The 19193-nt window shown below is 33.3% G+C and overlaps 1 protein-coding gene across 1 annotated transcript; it reads right to left on the reverse strand.

Annotated features, from left to right (window-relative positions):
• Window positions 1-8929: 8929 nt before the first annotated feature.
• LOC129287720 (proteasome subunit alpha type-6) lies at window positions 8930-14506 on the reverse strand. The gene is made up of 9 exons (XM_054923945.1): window positions 14284-14506; window positions 13969-14063; window positions 13801-13882; window positions 13448-13544; window positions 12516-12574; window positions 11948-12030; window positions 10984-11079; window positions 9860-9919; window positions 8930-9200 (listed from the first exon to the last, which is right to left on the reverse strand). Exons 1-9 carry the CDS (start codon window positions 14357-14359, stop codon window positions 9108-9110), a joined length of 741 nt encoding a protein of 246 aa, XP_054779920.1. The 5' UTR covers window positions 14360-14506; the 3' UTR covers window positions 8930-9107.
• Between the last annotated feature and the right edge of the window lie 4687 nt (window positions 14507-19193).

The raw sequence follows: 19193 nt of genomic DNA on the forward strand, positions 1-19193 counted from the left end.
TTACAATCATTTAAGTGATCAAAAAGTATATGTTAGTTTAGATCTACCCAAATTTCATAATCTTGATGTCGGTGTGGTTTCTAGAGATTTGGGTACTTTTCCTCTTTATGTTTTCTACAATACATTTCCTAAGGGATTATAGATCAAGAGGATATTATTGGAGCTCTTTCTTTGATTATATATAGATCAAGGTATAATGTTTTGTTAATTTTGGAGCTCTTTCATTGATTATATACTCTTTCACTCTAGAATATACTCTTTCATTGACTAAGGGCAGGATAACAATGGCCAAAATATGGAAGGTTTTATTGATTTTGGTCTTAAGGTAGTTAAGCTAGGTTAGGACATGTTTGATAATGCATTTTAAGTTTTGCAACAATATTCTCTATTTCCAATCATATTTAATGTCATCAAATGTAGCATAGGTTTTGTGGAAGTAAACTATCCCATCTTTCATAATAATGTTTAATTGTTTTAATTTGGAAATATATAGCTATTTTAATTCCAAAATTTATACTCCTTGCCAAATTTTCTTAGTGGAAGTTGTTCTTGCCCAAATGAAGGAGGGTGCAAGAATTGGAGGTACGAGAGACAAATGATCCAACTTCGGTAAGAAGATCATACATGGAAGAATTAAAGCATATATTAAGAAGATCATCTAATTAAAGTAGAAGAATGACCTGTTGGAGACTTGGAGAGAAATATGATGGCTTTGAAGATTGAACACTACCCTACTTATGTATTATTTTGTTGTATTGTAATCATCATGTATTATCTTATTATACTATAGTTATGATATCAAATAATGTAAGAACATGTTATTATTAAGACTTGGTGGAGTCCTTTGTAATATGGTTGAAAGTATTTGGCTTTATACACACGCTATTCAAGATATAATCTCCATTTGTCAAGAATATTCATTAGTATTTTCAGAACATCCATTGGTGTTTTTGTAAAAAATGATGAATTTTTTATCTCTATTTGTGTTTTCATGAAAATTGAAAAAGTAAAAGCTATGATTCCATTTTATTCATATGCAATAAGCTTCCATAATATGAAAATTTTTCCATCATAGGCAATACTCTCTTGTAGATGCAAATTTTATAATATGCAACATTTTTTTCATTATATGTAACCACTTTCTATCATATGCAATACTCTTTTGCATATACAACACTTTCTCACAAATGCAAATTTCTTCCACGATATATAACGCTTCTTCCATTATATGCAACTGCTCTCTTAAATATGCAATACTCTCTTGTCATATGCAACACTCTATCAAAAATGTAAATTTCTTTCATGATATACAACACTCTTCTATTATATGCAATACACTTATGCAAATGCAAATATCTTTCACAATATGCAATGTTTCTTTCGTCATATGCAAAACCTTTTTGTTATATGCAATAAACTTTTGTAGGTATACATTAAATGCAGACATATTAATACTAAAGGACCTTGTCTAACATATCAACTCTAAAGGACCTTGTGCTTTAGTGTTTAATAAAATGTCATCGAAAAACCTTGTGGGATATAATGACAACAAAAGGCCTTACTCAACCTTATCTCTTTTGTTAGCATTAGGAGCATTTAAGTCATTTACCCTTTGAAATTATTAACAACCAAGGATCTAATGTTTCAAGTCCTTTTTAATAATAAATATGTTGGTTAAGTCTTTTTAAACAATTTTTCCGTCATTTAAATATATTTTAAATATAAATTATTGAAATTAAACCCATCTACATTGATAAACTATCATACTCAATATAGAAATTTCAAAATTAGGCAACTTAATTTTGGTATTTCTTCTTTTTCTTTTTTATTAATATTAATTTTTGCTTTTTGATTTTTTTTTTAATCAGGTCCTATTGTTTCTATAAATTGAATTTTGCAGAGTATATACCTCACTCACTTAACTCGATAAAAAATTAAAGAGTTTAGCGAATTTAATCAATTTTGTATTTAGTTCAAATTTATAAATAAGTTGACACAATTTTATATATTAAAAATGTAAAAATGATAAATTTAAAAAGTCAACTTGCAAATTTAACCAAGTTTACATCTAATCTAAATTTATAAGTGAGCTAAGAAAATTTTATGGGTTAAAAATATAAAAACAATAAACTAAAAGATTGAACTTAGGAGTTTGATAAGAATACTTGCGATCACTCAAATTTTGAAAATTAAGAACTTTTATTGATTCGTTAAAAAAAAGTTAGACAAAATCACCCTTCCTTAAAAAAAAATATAATGCCTTTTAAAATTAAAACCTCAAATATAAATAACAGGAGCATAATGGTAAATTGTGGTAAGCTCTATTTTAATCTCATTTTCACAAAGTTATTATACATTTTCTGATAAATGTGTTATTAAGAAATGCTAACTTTGGAGATGATTAAAATATTAATTATTCTTGTTAGGTCAAAATCTTCTGTTGTAAGTCCTTAGTTTGATTCGTATTTTTATTGTAAATGCATTTTTTAAAAAAATTAAAAATTCCAGCTGAAGGAAGCAAGAGTAGTTAAAAGCTAATAAAGGAGCTATATAAATTATAATAAAGGAGCTATATAAATTATACACACACGCATCTAAATTATGTATTTGATCGTTGAACTCTATTAAATCTTTGTTTAGTTGGAGGGGAGAAAAGGAGGGGAAAAACCTTACCAAACAAAGGAAGGGACGGTAAGGTGAAGGGGAGAGAAAATCTTACAAAACCTCCCCCCAAATTGAGAGGATCCCTGCTCCCCTATTGCTCCTTGGTTATATTCATTTTAATGAAACTACTTGTAGCTCAATTTAGATCCAGAGCCATATATCAAAAAACCTCTGGATGAAGGAGGCCAGAGAAATTTTGGCCTAAGCAAAAGCAAAAACCTTAGAATGCATCATGCTTATGAAACTCGTCAAACAATCACTTACAAAATAGCCCTTTGATTTATTGAAAATCCACAGAGCTTTTCTAATTAATTAGATTAAATGACTTTTTGCTCGTGGGTGGCTGACCTTAATGCTTGAAGCCACCTACCATGGCTCCATCATCATGAATGAATTCCTCGTGGAAGCGTCGAATGTACATATCCGTTCTTTCTAAATTCCTCCCTCTCATAATATTTGTTCTTTTTATTTTCACCTTCTCAAATATTACCTTCTGTGTTTCTCTTGTCGAAATTGACAAAAAATGCACACCAACACAAGAAATTGATTAAAAAAAATCATTTACAAAACACAAACAAATGAAGATGCGCTATACCATTTTTTTTATATTTAAAATTTAAATACTACTATGTAGAAAATATTAAAAATTTAAAAACAAAAAGTAAAGTTATACAAAGCCCAATAAAATATATGAAAAAAATTAAAATAATAAAAAAAATCACACGAAACCCCAAAAAACTCATTATTTATAAGTTATAAATAGTTCATAAATCTTATATTCAACATTTATTAACAATAACTACTTTGGTTAAAAAATGTGAGAAGATTCCAGATAACATGCCCACGAAGACTTATTCAAGAAGGAAGCATTAAAAGATAAAATAGGATAAATTAAGATAATTAAGATAGATTATTTGATTCAGTATTTTATTTAATATTTTCCTTTATTTAGTTTTTATCTAGATTTACCTAGATTTTATTTAGTTGTTAGATTTAATTCAGTATTTTAGATATTTAAATTTTTTTATTATTTTGAATTTTAGGAGAATCTATTTAGTTATCCAGTTATCTAGATTTTATTCAATATTTTATTATATTTAGCTTTATAAATATGACTAGCAACTTAGAAGCTAGCATATCATGAATTAATAAAACAATCTTTCAAACCCTTTGGAGATTCTCTCAAGCGTGGCTATTGAGAGAAATATAGAACAGGATTCTTGTTTTATACCCTTATAGTAGATTTATTTATCTTATTCCATTTTACTATCGTGAGCACCTACCAATTTGGTATCAGAGCCATGGTCACCACACATACTGGTCAAGAGACCAACCCTACTGATAACCCATCCAACGTCGCCTCAGAAAATCCTAACCTGCTTGCACACGATCTGGCTTTTATCTCCTCCAAATTAGAGAAACTCGACATATTACAAGAAAAGATAGAAGCCTTAAAAGCATCAGCAATGCAAAGAAGTAGAAGGACTCCAGAAAGCCGATATAGACACTGTAACTGGGATGAGGAAAGTGAAGAAGAATTTGATTATTACAAGAGGGGGTCACATCTGCATCAACCCAAAATTGATTTTCCCAAATTCAACAGTGATGATCCCCGAGGATGGATTCTTAAAGCTGAAAAATATTTTCAATATTATCATACACCAAAAGAATCAAAGGTGGATATAGCATCTATGTCATTAGAACGAGATGCTTTGGATTTATTCTCATGGTTAAATTCAGCGTGTACCTTACTGTATTGGGATGAGTTAGTGAAGGCGCTGCAGGAGAACTACGGACCACTTGAATACCAGAACCCAAACGAATATTTATGCAGAATCAAGCAAGACGGCTCGATACAAGAATATTGACAGGAATTTGCAAGGCGTATCCCAGAGTAAAAAACTGGCCTAAACACTGCCTTCTTGGCGTGTTTCTCAGTGGGCTAAAGGAGGAGCTCCGATCTGACGTTCGAATTCACAAGCCCAGGAGTGTATATCGTGCGCTCAACCTTGCTCTAGAATTTGAAAGGAAGATGACCTCAAACAGACCCAAACTAAATCTAGGTCAAAACCTGACTCAACCTTATTATGGGTCCTCAGCTACCGCACGCAACTCGAATCAACCACAAAGGAGGTCAGTTGGATTCTCACCATCGAACACGAGCCTAAACACGTATAGGGCCCCGATGCATATTGCATCACCCTCAGCCTCCCTCACTCCAGCAAACGTGCATCCCTCCAAGCTATCTCCAGGTAAGATCGAACATTAGAGAAGGAGAGATAAAGGATTGTGCTTTCGCTGTAGAGAGTAGTTCCGGCCTGGGCATCGATGTAGGGGTTCCTTCTCTCTAATGGAGATCACCGAGGAAGGAAAGGAGAGTTTTCCTCATCTGGATGACATTGCTCTCGAAGAAATAGAACCTGAGGGAGCTGAAATTTCACTAAATGCCATCCTAGGAAATAATTCTGGCTCAGCAATGAAATTAAGTAGCAAATTAAGCTCTAGACAGGTGTGATTATTGGTGGGTAGTGGATCCACACATAATGTTATTTCTAATGCATTAATTTAGGAGCTTCATCTACCTACCCAGTCTATTTCCACTTTTGGGGTCTAAATAGGCGATAGCAGTATTGTGTGGTGCAACTGAGTCTGCAAAAATATTAAAGTAGAAGACAGGATTAACTATTAAAGAAGAATTTTTCCCCTTCACTCTAGGGGGTGTTAATCTAATTCTCATTATTAAGTGGCTAGCATCTCTCAATACAGTGCAAGCCAATTGGAATCAACACTTCATGATTTTTTGGGTGAATGGCAAGAGATATAAGTTACAAGGAGTTCCTAATGTTGCTAAAGGTGCTCAATTTAATTCAATGCAAGCTTTTGCTGACCCTAAACCTTCCCAATATTTCAACCCAAAACATTTATTTGTCACATTCCCCGTCGTTTTTTAGGAACCCACAAATTTGCCACCATTCAGAAATCACTCTTATACCATTACCCTACAACCAGGAGCCAACCCAACCAATTTACAACCCTATCGGTATCCTCCTTATCAAAAAATTGAGATTGAGAAACAAGTCAAAGAATTACTATAAAAGGGATTTATCCGACCCAATTCCAGTCCATTCGCTAGCCCAGTCTTATTGGTTGCAAAGAAAGATAATTCATGGTGTTTCTGCGTATATTACCAAAAATTGAATAGCATCACCATTCCAGACAATTATCCAATCCCCAACATTGATGAGTTTTTAGATGAGTTACATGGGGCAACGTATTTCTCCAAACTGGATCTACAATCGAGATACCACCAAATTCGGATGTCACCTGACTATATTTACAAAATAGCATTTCGAACTCACTCCAGGCACTATAAGTTCACAGTCATGCCTTTCAGCTTAACTAATGCACCAGCCACCTTTCAAGTAATCATGAACGATTTATTTTATCCCTATTTGCAAAAGTTTGTAATGGTCTTTTTTATGACATCTTGATCTACAATTCATCTCTTCAATAACACCAAGAGCATCTACACACTGTATTCTAGACTCTATAGGAGAATGTATTTTGTGTAAATTTAAAAAAATGCTTCATTGGACGATCAAGAGTTCCCTTTTTAGGGCACAACATTTCTGCCCAAGGGGTTGAAGTTGAGGCTAAAAAAGTAGAGGCAATACGAGAATGGCCTGTCCCTAAGAATGTAAAGGAGTTACGTGGATTCTTAGGCCTTGCAGGATATTATAAACGTTTTGTGAAGAATTTTACGATTATTACATGACCACTCACTGAGTTGACTAAGAAGGATGCCTTCTTATTGTCTAAACTAGCTCAGCAGGCTTTTAATCGTCTTAAACTTGCATTGATAACGGCACCTGTCTTACAGTTGTTGATTTTAAGGCGGAATTTGTAGTTGAATGCAATGCATCCACAGAAAGGATTAGAGCGATACTCCTTCAAAACAACCATCCCATTACTTACTTTAATAAAGGATTTTCATTCTCTAATTGCTTCAAATCCACTTATGATCGTGAACTCCCAGCGTTAGTTCTTGTAATACAAAAATGGCGCCATTACCTCCTTAAAAGGCATTTTTTTATCAGAACAGATCACGCTGGTCTTCAATATTTGCTACAACAACGCATTACCACCAACACCCAACAAAGGTTAATCATTAAGCTTTTACCATTTAATTTTACTATCATCCACAAGGCAAGAGTGGAAAATAAGGGAGCTGATGCATTATCACGACAACCACAACATGCAGATTTTTTTCAGTTGGCAATCCCTTTTGCTACAAAGCTTCATGTCCTTATCTCTGAATTAGCATTAGATCCCTTCACTAAGGAAATAATGTAGGACTTACAGAAAGATCCGTCATCTCGACTTAGATTTCACTTGGTTGATCAAAAACTCTTTTATGACCACAAAGTAGTCATTCCCTACTCATCCTAACTACGACCGAAGTTACTAGTAGAAGCCCACTTGACTACAGTTGGGGGACACAGTGGTTTTCTTAAAACATTCAAGCGAATATCAAAGAACTTTTATTGGCCTACCATGAAGGCCAATGTAAAGACATATGTGAGGCATTGTGCCACTTGTCAATAAAATAAGTATCAAACTTTGGCACTAGAAGGACTTTTGCAACCCTTACCCATACCTTCCCAAATTTAGGAGGATATCTTACTTGATTTTATCACTAGTCTCCTTAAGTCAGGAGGTTTTAAAATCATCTTGGTAATAGTAGATCATTTGAGTAAGTATGCCTATTTCCTTGCTCTTGCGCATCCATATACTGCCAAAAAAGTGGCCACAATCTCTTATGAGGAAATTGTCAGGTTACATGGGGTGCCTCGCTCAATAGTATCTAATAGGGACCCTATCTTCATGAGCTCTTTTTGGCAAGAATTATTCAGATTAAGCCAAACCAAATTAAAAATGAGTACTGCATACCATCCCCAAACTTATGGTCAGACAAAGGTGGTTAACCGCTGTCTTAAAGCCTATCTGCGATGTTTTGCACATGAGCAACCTAAATCATGGCACGAGTTTCTTTACTGGGCTGAATACTCCTACAACACAGGTCATCATACATCAACCAAACATTCTCCTTTTAAGCTAGTATATGGAAGAGATCCTCCGCCCTTATGTCCTTATATCAGGGGTAAAACCATTGTAGCTAAATTGGAAGATCAACTAAAGACTAGAGATGCAATGCTCAAACTCTTCAAGGATGATTTACGCAAGGTTTAGGACCGAATGAAGGCTTATGCTGACAAATGTCGAAGAGAAGTTGAGTATGCCGTGGGTGATGTAATGTGGCTACGAGTATAGCCCTTTCATCAACAATCACTGACCAAGAGGAAGTTTGAAAAATTATCATCTCGCTTCTTTAGTCCTTACAAGATTATTCGAAGGATTGGAAAGGTGGCCTATGAGTTGGAACTTCCTGCAGATGCTCGTGTTCATCCTATTGTTCATGTATCTCTTTTATGCTTGGCGTATGGAATGGAGGCGCCAATTACACCAGCTTCTTTACCATTATCGACTGATTTTGAGTTACATGTGAGGCCCCCTCAAGTCTTAGATCATCGTTGGACCTATCATCATTCGCTTGAGCTATTGGTGGAATGGCATGGGCGACCTATGGAGGAAGCAAGCTGGGAGGACTACAACCTCTTGCATGTTTAATTCCCCTCTTTTCAACTTGAGGACAAGTTGAGTTTTCAAGGGTGAGGTAATGATAAGATTCCAGATAACATGCCCATGAAAATTATTCAAGAAAGAAACATCAAAAGATAAAATAAGATAAATTAAGATAATTAAGATATATTATTTGATTCAGTATTTTATTTAGCATTTTCCTTTATTTAGTTTTTATCTAAATTTTCCTAGATTTTATTTAGTTGTTAGATTTAATTCAGTATTTTAGATATTTGGATTTTTTTAGTATTTCGAATTTTAGGAGAATCTATTTAGTTATCCAGTTATCTAGATTTTATTTAATATTTTATTGTATTTAACTTTATAAATATGACTAGCAACTTAAAAGCTAACATATCATGAATTAATAAATTAGTCTTTCAAACTCTTTGAATATTCTCGCAAGCATGACTATTGAGAGAAATATAGAATGAAATTCTTGTTTTATACCCTCCTAGTAGATTTATTTCTCTTATTTCATTTTACTATTGTGAGCACCTACCAAAATGCCACCTCGGGCGACACTAGCTAAAATTTCTTTGAAACTTAAAACACTCATAGGACCAGCATGAAATATTCAATATATTCAAACAAAACTTACTATCTTTCACTTCCAGCTCAATGTAGCAGTGACATCGGGCAGCTCAGGTAACATGAAACCACTGACATGTTCGATCATTAAGATTTAAACTAACATAAAAAAAAACCATGAATATTGTTCACATGTAAAGATCACTTAGAAATCAGTCACGCTCACTAATAGCAGTCAAGTGTTCATCGATCTCCTCCGTGGATAAAACCCTGAACTTTGGATTTTCCTTTTGCACTACTCCTACCTGCAAAATGCATATAATACAATATTACTGCCATACAGATAGATGAATCAAATATAAAAGGCAATTTTCCCCTAATAATCAACAAAATATTATAGCGTGCACACGTGCACCCGCACATGTAGGGGTACACGCAAGCACGTGCACATGCATATACACGCATGGCTTGTGCGCACGCAACACACACACACACTAACTACAGGCAAGGGATATTCACTTCGGCTAATTAGAAGCAATAAAGAACGTGAGGAACAGAAGTCAAGAACATTCAAAAGGGTAAAACCAGTTGAGCAGTGAGAAAGTTGGGAACGCAAATTTCTTTCAGTCACCATTGCAAAACTACAATCCAGCTCAAAATGGGAAAAGAAGCCTCTCAAGTCAGAAGAATAGAGTTATCATCAAATTGAAATAACGTGGTAGTCACTTGTAAAATTCATCAATAGGCAGCACCACAGCAATCCATTCCCTTCCATTGAAGATGAAGCACAATTAACTCACCGTTATCTTCTGATTTGATAGCAAAGAAATACATTAATTAAAACTCTCCAGGGACTAACTCAGCCTTGAGATTATCCAGGGAGAAAAAAGATCATTTACCATACTTTGACTACCACGGTGTCACATGCTATAATGCAAGTAAAGAAGAAAAGAATATTAAGTACCTCAATTTCAGTGGCCTTAAAATCCTCCTGCAGAACAGATTGCAGTGCCGATATAGCAGTCTATAAATACAACAAAAGCATCATTAAAAACAGATCCCAGCAGAAACAATAACAGAACTGCTATTATAGCACAAAAGAAAGAATTTACTCTTATCTACATAGTAACGAGAGATTCCATTAAAATCATCGCATCTTAAATTATTATAAAGCATTCTGCAAAATCTTGTGAAGAAAATCCAGTTTGTACAAATGAAATAAGCTAATTATGAGATTGGTTCATCAAATCAAAATAACAGTTAAAATCCTGTATTCATGCTGTTGAGGATACCATGTAATATTCAAAAAATGAAATGATTGAGTCTTTGTGATAAAGGAAAAGTATTTCACATGAAACAAATATTCATTCAAAAAGAAAATGAACAAATTTGATGAGAACCTAAAAGTGGTTACTTCACCATCTCAGTGATATGGCTAGAAGCATTGTTGCTAGATCCTTCATATCATTATTCAGGCAGACAAAACAAAATTTCGCTCGGTACAGGCATCATTAGGAAAACATTTAAAACTGAAATGATTCATCTCAAAATCCACTTGCAAATTTCCACTCTTTCTGCCTTTCAACAAGTACTAATCAGATTTTCAGCATTCAAGCGTATTCATGTTTAGTAGCACCTTCCAAGTTAATAAACCTAAAAGCTATTCCAGGAAAGCAAATTTGTGATAAAATAACAAACTAATTAAAATGAGTAGACAAGGAGGCAAATTGAAATATGGAATTACCAAATTCACTCAATGTCAAGTCTCAAGCCTCAATAGAACAAAAAGAATATATGCAACTAACTAACTAATACATCTCAGGGAAAAAGACACAAGTTTCCAGTCAAAGCATGGCAGAGATCAACCCAACAAAAGGTAGCTCATCGATAGATCATATCAAGTAAGTGCGTAAAACAGGCAGAACTTTATAATTATAATTCTAGAGAAGATCAAAGAACCTAAAAATCCATTACTCATGCGTGGCCCCACAAAACAGGAATTAGAAGGAATCTGATGGTCCACTTCTCAGGCAATTCAATGTGCCCATTCAAAACTCAAACCTAAATCATCTTAAAATGCAACAATACCTGTACTGTCTCTTCATAGGTAAATGAAGGATCATTCTTCATCTTTTTTTCCAAGAAATTAATTGCCTCTTGCTCTTTTAATCCAGCACTGGAGGCCTGAAAACATCATATATCCCAACAAAAAAATTAAGCCGTCTCCAAGCACATACATGCAAAGAATTAAACCCAAGCCGAAGTATCTATCAATGTGTAATGTAGCAATGAAACAAGGAGGACATCATTTGATTATTCAGAGACTGACCACAAGGTGCATTTACAAGACCTAGACTAGAAATGGGGAAACCTGAAAAGGAAATATATGGAGAAAATAGCTTCCGTTCCAGATAAGGATAAGTGAAATGGGGACAATGGACCATATGACCCAGCTAATAATTTAATACTTTATAACAGAGTCTATCATCATAACAACAACAACAAACCTTATCCCACTAAGTGGGTTCAGTTACATGTATTGCACGATGTTATTGTGCTCTATCATTATAGAGATATTCCCTCCATCATCATAACAACTCAAATTTATTTTTAGTTTGAGATTGTGAGAATAATTTTACTAACAATAATTATTAAAAAATTTCACTATGTCTACCGTCTCCACTGTATAACCCAGCTTTAGAAATTCTATTCTAAAAAATAAATATATAAATAAATTGTTTCCTCTTTCACTAACCATACCTTCATCAATACCACAATTTAATTCCGGTATATCAATTGCACAGATACAAAATGAACAACTTTGCCAAAGTATAAGCAAAAAATGTTAATCATTGATACTATTTTTGCCTCATCTAGCAATACCCATCCTATACATGTCATTGAGTGCAGGGTAATATTAGCAATAAGGAATTCCATCGCAAGCTCTATGGTGTTAAAGATATCCTTAGCATATCTTTGTGTCTTCTTGCACCACAGTCCACAGTATATCTAACATCAGTATAATTATAAAGCAAGATGATCTCAAATGTACCTTGTGACCAAAGTAATGACCAGCTGGATCACATTTATAAAGTCGAGGTCCATATTCTTCATCAATACCCAAGACCATAGCAACTTCAAAATGCAACAGAATGGAAATAAAAAACAAGAAACCAACATCAATAATGAGAACTTTAAGTAAAATACAGTGCAAATTACTCTATTCCCTCCCAAAGATGGCTTAATTACATGACTCTCCCCTACTTTATGAAAAAAATACACATAGAACTTCCCTAAAACCAAATAAAACTAAAGTGCCTTCAAGCATTTGATTGTAAGATTATTACTTTTACAATTAAAAAGCATATTTATTTGCTTTCAATAATTATTTATTTTTTTGTGAAAAGAGTTCAAAATTTTTTTTATTTGGTCAACATGGGTTCAGTTGTATCTTATCTTTTGGTTTTACAGGAAGCCTATATATATTTTCATACGAGAAGAGGGGTTGGGAACCTCAAAAAATTAACAATAATAATCTGACCAAGCTTAATTTGATGATTAAATCTTTCTCAAAAGAGATTTTATCCCCTTCCTTTCAACGAGAAGGATGAAAAACAAACCTACTCCAAGCGGTCTCATGTAAGCATGCTGAGTGTAGATCTGTGACTTGTCAGCAATCCTAGGAAACAATAATTTCCAACAATGGTCAGATAGATGTATTGGTAATGTGTCAAAATCTAACTCCAATGTTATAATTCAAATAAATTATCCATTAAAAAAATTATCACAATCAATGTCAAGGTCCAAAGCATAAAAATAAAAAAGTAAAAATAAAAAACTGATTTATTGCAACTTGCAACCGCCCATATTATCCTATGCTGTTATGCATAAAAGAAATCAACCTGGCAGCCAACATAAGGACTAAATTATGCTGCCCATGAATTCTTCAATCATATCAAAGAAATAAGGGTAATGTATGATGCCATGACCAACTGAGAGCAGCAAAAGTTTGATATGCCATTCAATCAGAGAATCTCAATCATCAGACAACCAATATATGGCACAGTGGATCCACACCCAGTGACCAAAGAAAAAGGTGACGCCTAACAAGCTTATAGCTATCCAAAAGTAAAATTGCAGCCAGAAATGCTCTCTTTATCCAAAAAAAAAAAAAATTGCCGCAAGAAGTAAATATGGAAGCTATTTTGGGGTTTGTCAGCCTACCTATTATGAAGGAAAGCAACAAGAGCTTCAGCAAAATCCCAGCACACAAGATGCCAGTGGTTGCACCAGAATTTGTGCAAACAACATTTTGCATACAGAATGGAATATTCAAAACACCCGGTTTAGACACTACATATTTGAAGGATACTGGAAATATTCTTATGTACTGTTCCGTTGTATAATATGTGAATACCACAAAGTCAGGGTGCGGTAAACATTTGTCAGTACAAAAAAAAAAAAAAAGGCCATATGAATTACAGAAATTAAACGAATTAATGAGTGCAAAGCAATTGTAACTGATTATCTTCTTTAAAAGTAAACAACTTACCATTTGGCCAACACATCGACAGGCATCTCATATCCATATGTAAAGCGAAACTCGGCTGCTTCATTCCTTGCTTGCTGAACCAGCGTCCTAGCATCAGCTGGGAAGTAGCATGATGAAGTAAGCGTGAGCTCTGAATGCCAAAATTTCTTTTCGTTCAAGATATATTAAAAGAATAATGTAAATGTTACTTCTCATATTAAAGTTCTATTATACAACAAAGAATCATGTCAACATCTCATAAAGTCAAGCCTGCTCCAAATGCAACGTTTCCAGTGACGTTTTCTAGAATACCCACGACAAAGTCATTCTGTTGAGAGTATGAATTTCAAACACCTCAATTAACTCAGTCTGACCTGTTATCCCAGTTGCCAATAAACCAAGGTACTCTGTGATGGGAAATAGATGAGTAACACTTGTCTGATCCAAGAGCTTGTCCTGCGGAAAATTATTCATTTAAACCAATTTAGACTCACAGCTTGCACAAATACCCAAAGCAGCCACAAATGGCGTAACGCACTCACCGGAACCTTTTTCTGGGTAACAACACAGACGGAATCCTTCCCTCGGACGCCAATTGAGGTAATACCAGCAGACTTAACAGCCTTAAAAGCATACTCTATTTTGGCATTTAGAAAACCCGCAGTCAATAATTAAAAACTCTTCAGGCTAAAACTTGAAAAAGAAATCAACAACAGAAGTTCGAGAAATTTTTTTTTTTAATTGAGCCAATATGAAGAGGTTCTAAATCGTAAAACATTGTTCCTTTGTATTGAAATATGAAGCCCCAAATCAGAATAAAACTACAGCATGAGTTGGAGGCAGTAGAAGTTCCATACCCACTTGGAAGAGACGACCTTCGGGAGAGAAAATAGTAATATGACGATCGTATCCTCCTCCACTTCCTCGACTCATGGTTAAGGTACTTAGTGCGGTGACTCAGTCTTCGTGTTTCAGACCGAAGACGACGAACTCTAACTCGAACTCGAACTCGAAGAGCAGCGCAGAAACATTTATGATTTACCCTTCAGCTTTGAGACCGCGATCGCGATTGGAAACAAGTCTGGCACTGGCACACGCTGCTTAAGCAAGTAAAACGGTGTCGTTTATTCAGAATTGACAACAATTCGCTAAAAAATGGTTCATGGCAACGAGTTACCATTTAAAAATATAAAATATTTTTAAAAAAATTATATATTAAAAAATATAAAATATTTTTAATATTTAAGATGTAATTATTATTTTTTTAAAATATTTTTATTAATAATAACTTTATATTTATTATAGCGTGTTTAATATGGATAAATATGAAAAGATATGATTAATTTAAAAATAAGTAATTACTTTATTGAAGGTGAAATTCGATTAAAAATATTTTATATTTTTAAACATAGGAAGTACATGTTTCTCTTTGATTTCATTTATAAGTAAAATTGAACGTTTATTAAAATTTGTCATAAAATTAATATGTATTTTTATTAGACAAATTTATTTTATTAATTACAAGAATAATTTAATTTAATTTTTTATTTTTATACATAATTATCATGCCCAATCAGTAATCAACTTTCTTAACTTATATGAATTAGTTATTTTCTTCTATATTTAGAATGAAGGTGGTAACTTGGAACTTGATTACCATAATTATGCGTCTTTTTTAAAAAATAAATCATCAATTTTGTTATGATTTTTTAAGAAGTTAATTTTTATGAATAATGGTAGAATTTGATAAATATAGCCTACATTGGATAACATGATTTATTTTTTTATATGATTACATGATTTATTTGTCCATATTAATTTATTATAATATTTATTTTATCGGTAATTATAATTGTCGTGTCAATGAATTCTACCCCTGTGAAATCAAGAGTTTGCATTTAGATGACACATGCGTGACTTACTGGTCGACAATTTATGTTATGCATCTCACAAGTCAACATTCTAATGAATAATAATTAGTTCAGTAAACACCACATCATATTATATAGACTATAAGTAAACATGGATATAGGTTTTTTTTTTTTGGGTAAAAATTTAAATAAGTTGTGCTCTAGACTATAGCTAGCTCAGTGTTAAAAACTCATTCCAAGTGTAAGTCGCATTTTTGTGAATTGAATAAATCTTTATTCTCAACAAAATCTTTTGTTGAAGAAACTTTAATTCATGCATCAAAACTATGTCCATAGTGTAAGCAAGCAATGAATGACGAGTGCAACTTTTTTTTTTTTTTTGTAAATTACAAGAGCAAATATCAAAGTTAAAATTATAAATCAGATTGAACTTACGGCCTTCCACGTACAAAAAAGCTGCCATGGCACAGAATGTCCCAACTTAACCTGAACTTACAGACCCTTTCTTGCGCACAAGAGTGCAAAGCCCTAAATTCTAAATTCTAAATTCTAAATATACAAAATTGTAGTATACAGGCATGGGCGAGCTCCATCAAAATTCATATTTTGTTCAGGCTAGGACCAGGTTCATGTCATCTTCACATACAGTCTTTGGGCTTCTGTAACAAAATTCAATATCAAGGTCAAAGCCTACCTCAGTTGCTAACTTAGATTTTCGATCCTAAAAATTTGTTTTGGGCTCAAGCCCATACCTTGGCCCAATTCACTTAGGTTCAAGGGCAGCTTCCTCGTTGCTTTTGATGGCAATGTTAGCGCCTTATAATAGGATCTAAATCTATATATTAAATGCCCAAGATTAATTCAATTGATAAAAAAAGATTGTAAATTTAAGTCGCACATCATGGATATAAGAATTTTATTGATGGACAATCTATAAATACTTCTTAAGCACTGGATGTAGGAATTTTATTGATGGATAATTTATAAATACATATTTAAATGTTATTTGAGCTTGTGAGTATATCCAATTTTGGTGAACCATCGAAAAATAATTCACTTAAACTTTTATTTGATAGAATAAACAAATCTATATGGTTGGTAATATAAAATAAATTATTTGAGAAACCATCTATATGTTCATCGTTTAGCAACAAATAATGCCTTTAAGGGTGATTAAAATGGTAATAAAAATGACTGGGAACATGAATGAAGATACGTTCTTTCAATCAAGCCCACATTTGGCCAAAAACAAAATCAAGCCCACATGGCTTCCCATTTGGTAAACCTCTTTCTTTCTGGGACTTGCCTATCTGTTCATCTCAATCCACCATATTTTTTTTTTATTGTTTATAAGTATGGCTATCAGACCGGCAATGTTATATAGTAGTGAATGCTGGGCTCTAACGGGACAGCAAGAGCATAAAGTTGGAGTAGCAGAGATGAGAATGTTACGATGGATGTGCGGACATACACATAAAGATAAAATTCGAAATGAGCACATACGCGAAAAAGTGAGGGTGGCACCTATTGAGGAAAAAATGGTAGAAAATCGGTTGAGATGGTTTGGGCATATACAAAGAAGACCAAGGGAGGCATCAGTGAGAAGAGTGGAACATATAACTTTGAGTCCGATTAAGAGAGGTAGAGGAAGGCCTAGGAGAACACTCTTGGAAGTTGTTGAACGTGATCTCTTAATTAATAATATTTCTAAAAGCTTGATAAATGATAGAGCACAATGGCGTCTTGCAATCCATGTAGCCGACCCCACCTAGTGGGATAAAGGCTTGTTGTTTGTTATTGTTGTTGTATTGTTTATAAGTATGCTTTTATTAAAATTAATCATATTTGAAATATGATTAGGTATTAAATGTAAGCATCTTTTTCAATGAATTCAAACTTTAATTTGCTATATTATGAAATATTAACTCCTACTACTGGATACAATTCGTAGTCTTGATCCATTGCCTTTATATTCATTCCTTAACCATCTTCCTGATGAGCTCCCTTACATCACTCCCCATTATTATACAACAATAAATATAAAATAGAATAAAAAATAAATTAAATTACACATGAGATTGAGCTGGCTCATTGAACACAAATCCCAATTTGTGAGTGGTCCAAGTTAAAGAGATTTGTTGGCAAATGGGAAGTTTAAGGGATTTGATCTTCCATAATCATACTTGCCCGGGGCTTATTTTTATATGATTTTCGTCCAAAGATATGTAACCGCGAAAATCGTGCTTGTTTCTGTCCATTAATTATTTTAACTACCTTGGTTTTCTTCTTTCTTCTCAAACCTTCCTCGCACAATTCACGCCTCGAGTTTGAAATCCAAAGATTCAGAAAATCTTTACTCTAAAACAATACAAGAGAAATCTAGCATTAGACATTCAGGCGGCCAGTGTAGTGGTCGATTGCATGTGCGTTGTGTCCAATAATAATAGCAATAATCAAAATAATTGGCAAGAGATTAGTTTCTTAAATAGCATGTTGCAAACAGCATCCATGGTTTGAAAATTTACGACATACATATGTGTCCCGAGAGAAATATACAAAAGGCCATTTCCTGGAACAGAAGCTTGTGCTTCGAATCAAGTCAATTTTGAATATTTTATACATATCAATATAATTTATTAAAATTAATTCGAGTTTGTTAAAAACATTTCAATATTTGTTGTCACTTTTGAAAATGACTCTCATTAAAAAAAAAAATTATAGACCGTGAAGGCGGATGAACTAGTAATTCTTTATTGTGTTCTACATATCCATGTTATCTATATCTCCTTGCACACTACATTTTGTATTTTTTTTTGGTATTATATCCATACTTCATTTTTAACGTACTTTAATTATTTATTATTCTCAAATTCTCCAAAATTTCGGTTTCTACGCTTTCAAATATAAAATGCGAGTGAAATTAAACCTATCACATTTTTTAATTATTATAAAATAATTTCATGGGTTAAAGGCCATATAATATTCAACCTGGCTGTGCATATAATTAGGGCTAACCTTCCAAATACTACCCCACTAAAAGCGTAATTAATCAATATTCTTTATGTTTTCAATATTATAAGATATTTTAATTAATTGTCTTTAAAATTATACACCATTTAACATGTTTACTATCTTATTTAATAGAGTGTCTCAAATTAAAAAAATCCTATTAATTACTCCATTTGATCTCTATTATAAAACATATCTAACTACCTCATTGGAACCAAGTAGAAGTGGTTAAGTTATTAAATTATATGAACATATGATAAACTTTTAATTTTACCCCTATTTAAATAAATTTGTTTTCAAATTTGCATTAATGAATTTAGATAGCGATAATATTAAAAAATATAATTAATATCCTATCAAATGTCTCATATTAATTACCAAAAAATCTTTCCAAAAGTCAAACTACAATAAGGATCAAGGGTACACCCATAATTAAGGGTATGTTTAAAAAAGCCTTAATTAATGGCATATTGAACAAAGGGAGTACAAAACACAAATTATATTTGAAAGTTAATTATATAATCATAAGAGCAGATACACACACACACACATAAAAGTACAAGTCTAAAATGGCAAACTTGATGAAGAGAAAAGGGACGTGTGGCGATTGAGTGGATCTATCAGCACTATAATCCACACAGATGAGTGCCATTGATGATATGTTGTTGAATGATCTGGAGCAGTTCCATCTTACAACCTAGCTCCTGTTCTATGGAGCCCATGAAACACAAAAGCAATAGTATTTTAAAGTGCAACTGCACAAGTTGGAGCAGGTAATCAAATCCGGAACAGGGACATCGTGTCCGGCGAGTAAACGACATTACCACGCGGCTCTTGGATCTCAACGTTGTCGCACGTCCTCGTTCTTATGCATGACGAGATCCGAA

Source organism: Prosopis cineraria, unplaced genomic scaffold (assembly GCF_029017545.1).
Source record: "Prosopis cineraria cultivar Desert tree isolate PC_DT_omini unplaced genomic scaffold, ASM2901754v1 PC12, whole genome shotgun sequence".
In the NCBI taxonomy this organism is placed as follows: Eukaryota; Viridiplantae; Streptophyta; class Magnoliopsida; order Fabales; family Fabaceae; genus Prosopis; species Prosopis cineraria.

Coding starts and splice junctions, on each gene's coding strand:
- LOC129287720 (XM_054923945.1), bottom strand. CDS start 14,359: ATGAGTCGAGGAAGTGGAGGAGGATACGATCGTCATATTACTATTTTC. Junction 12,575..13,447: donor GTCGATGTGTTGGCCAAATG/GTAAGTTGTTTA, acceptor ATTGTTTCCTAG/GATTGCTGACAAGTCACAGA. Junction 12,031..12,515: donor CATGAGACCGCTTGGAGTAG/GTTTGTTTTTCA, acceptor TGCATTTTGAAG/TTGCTATGGTCTTGGGTATT.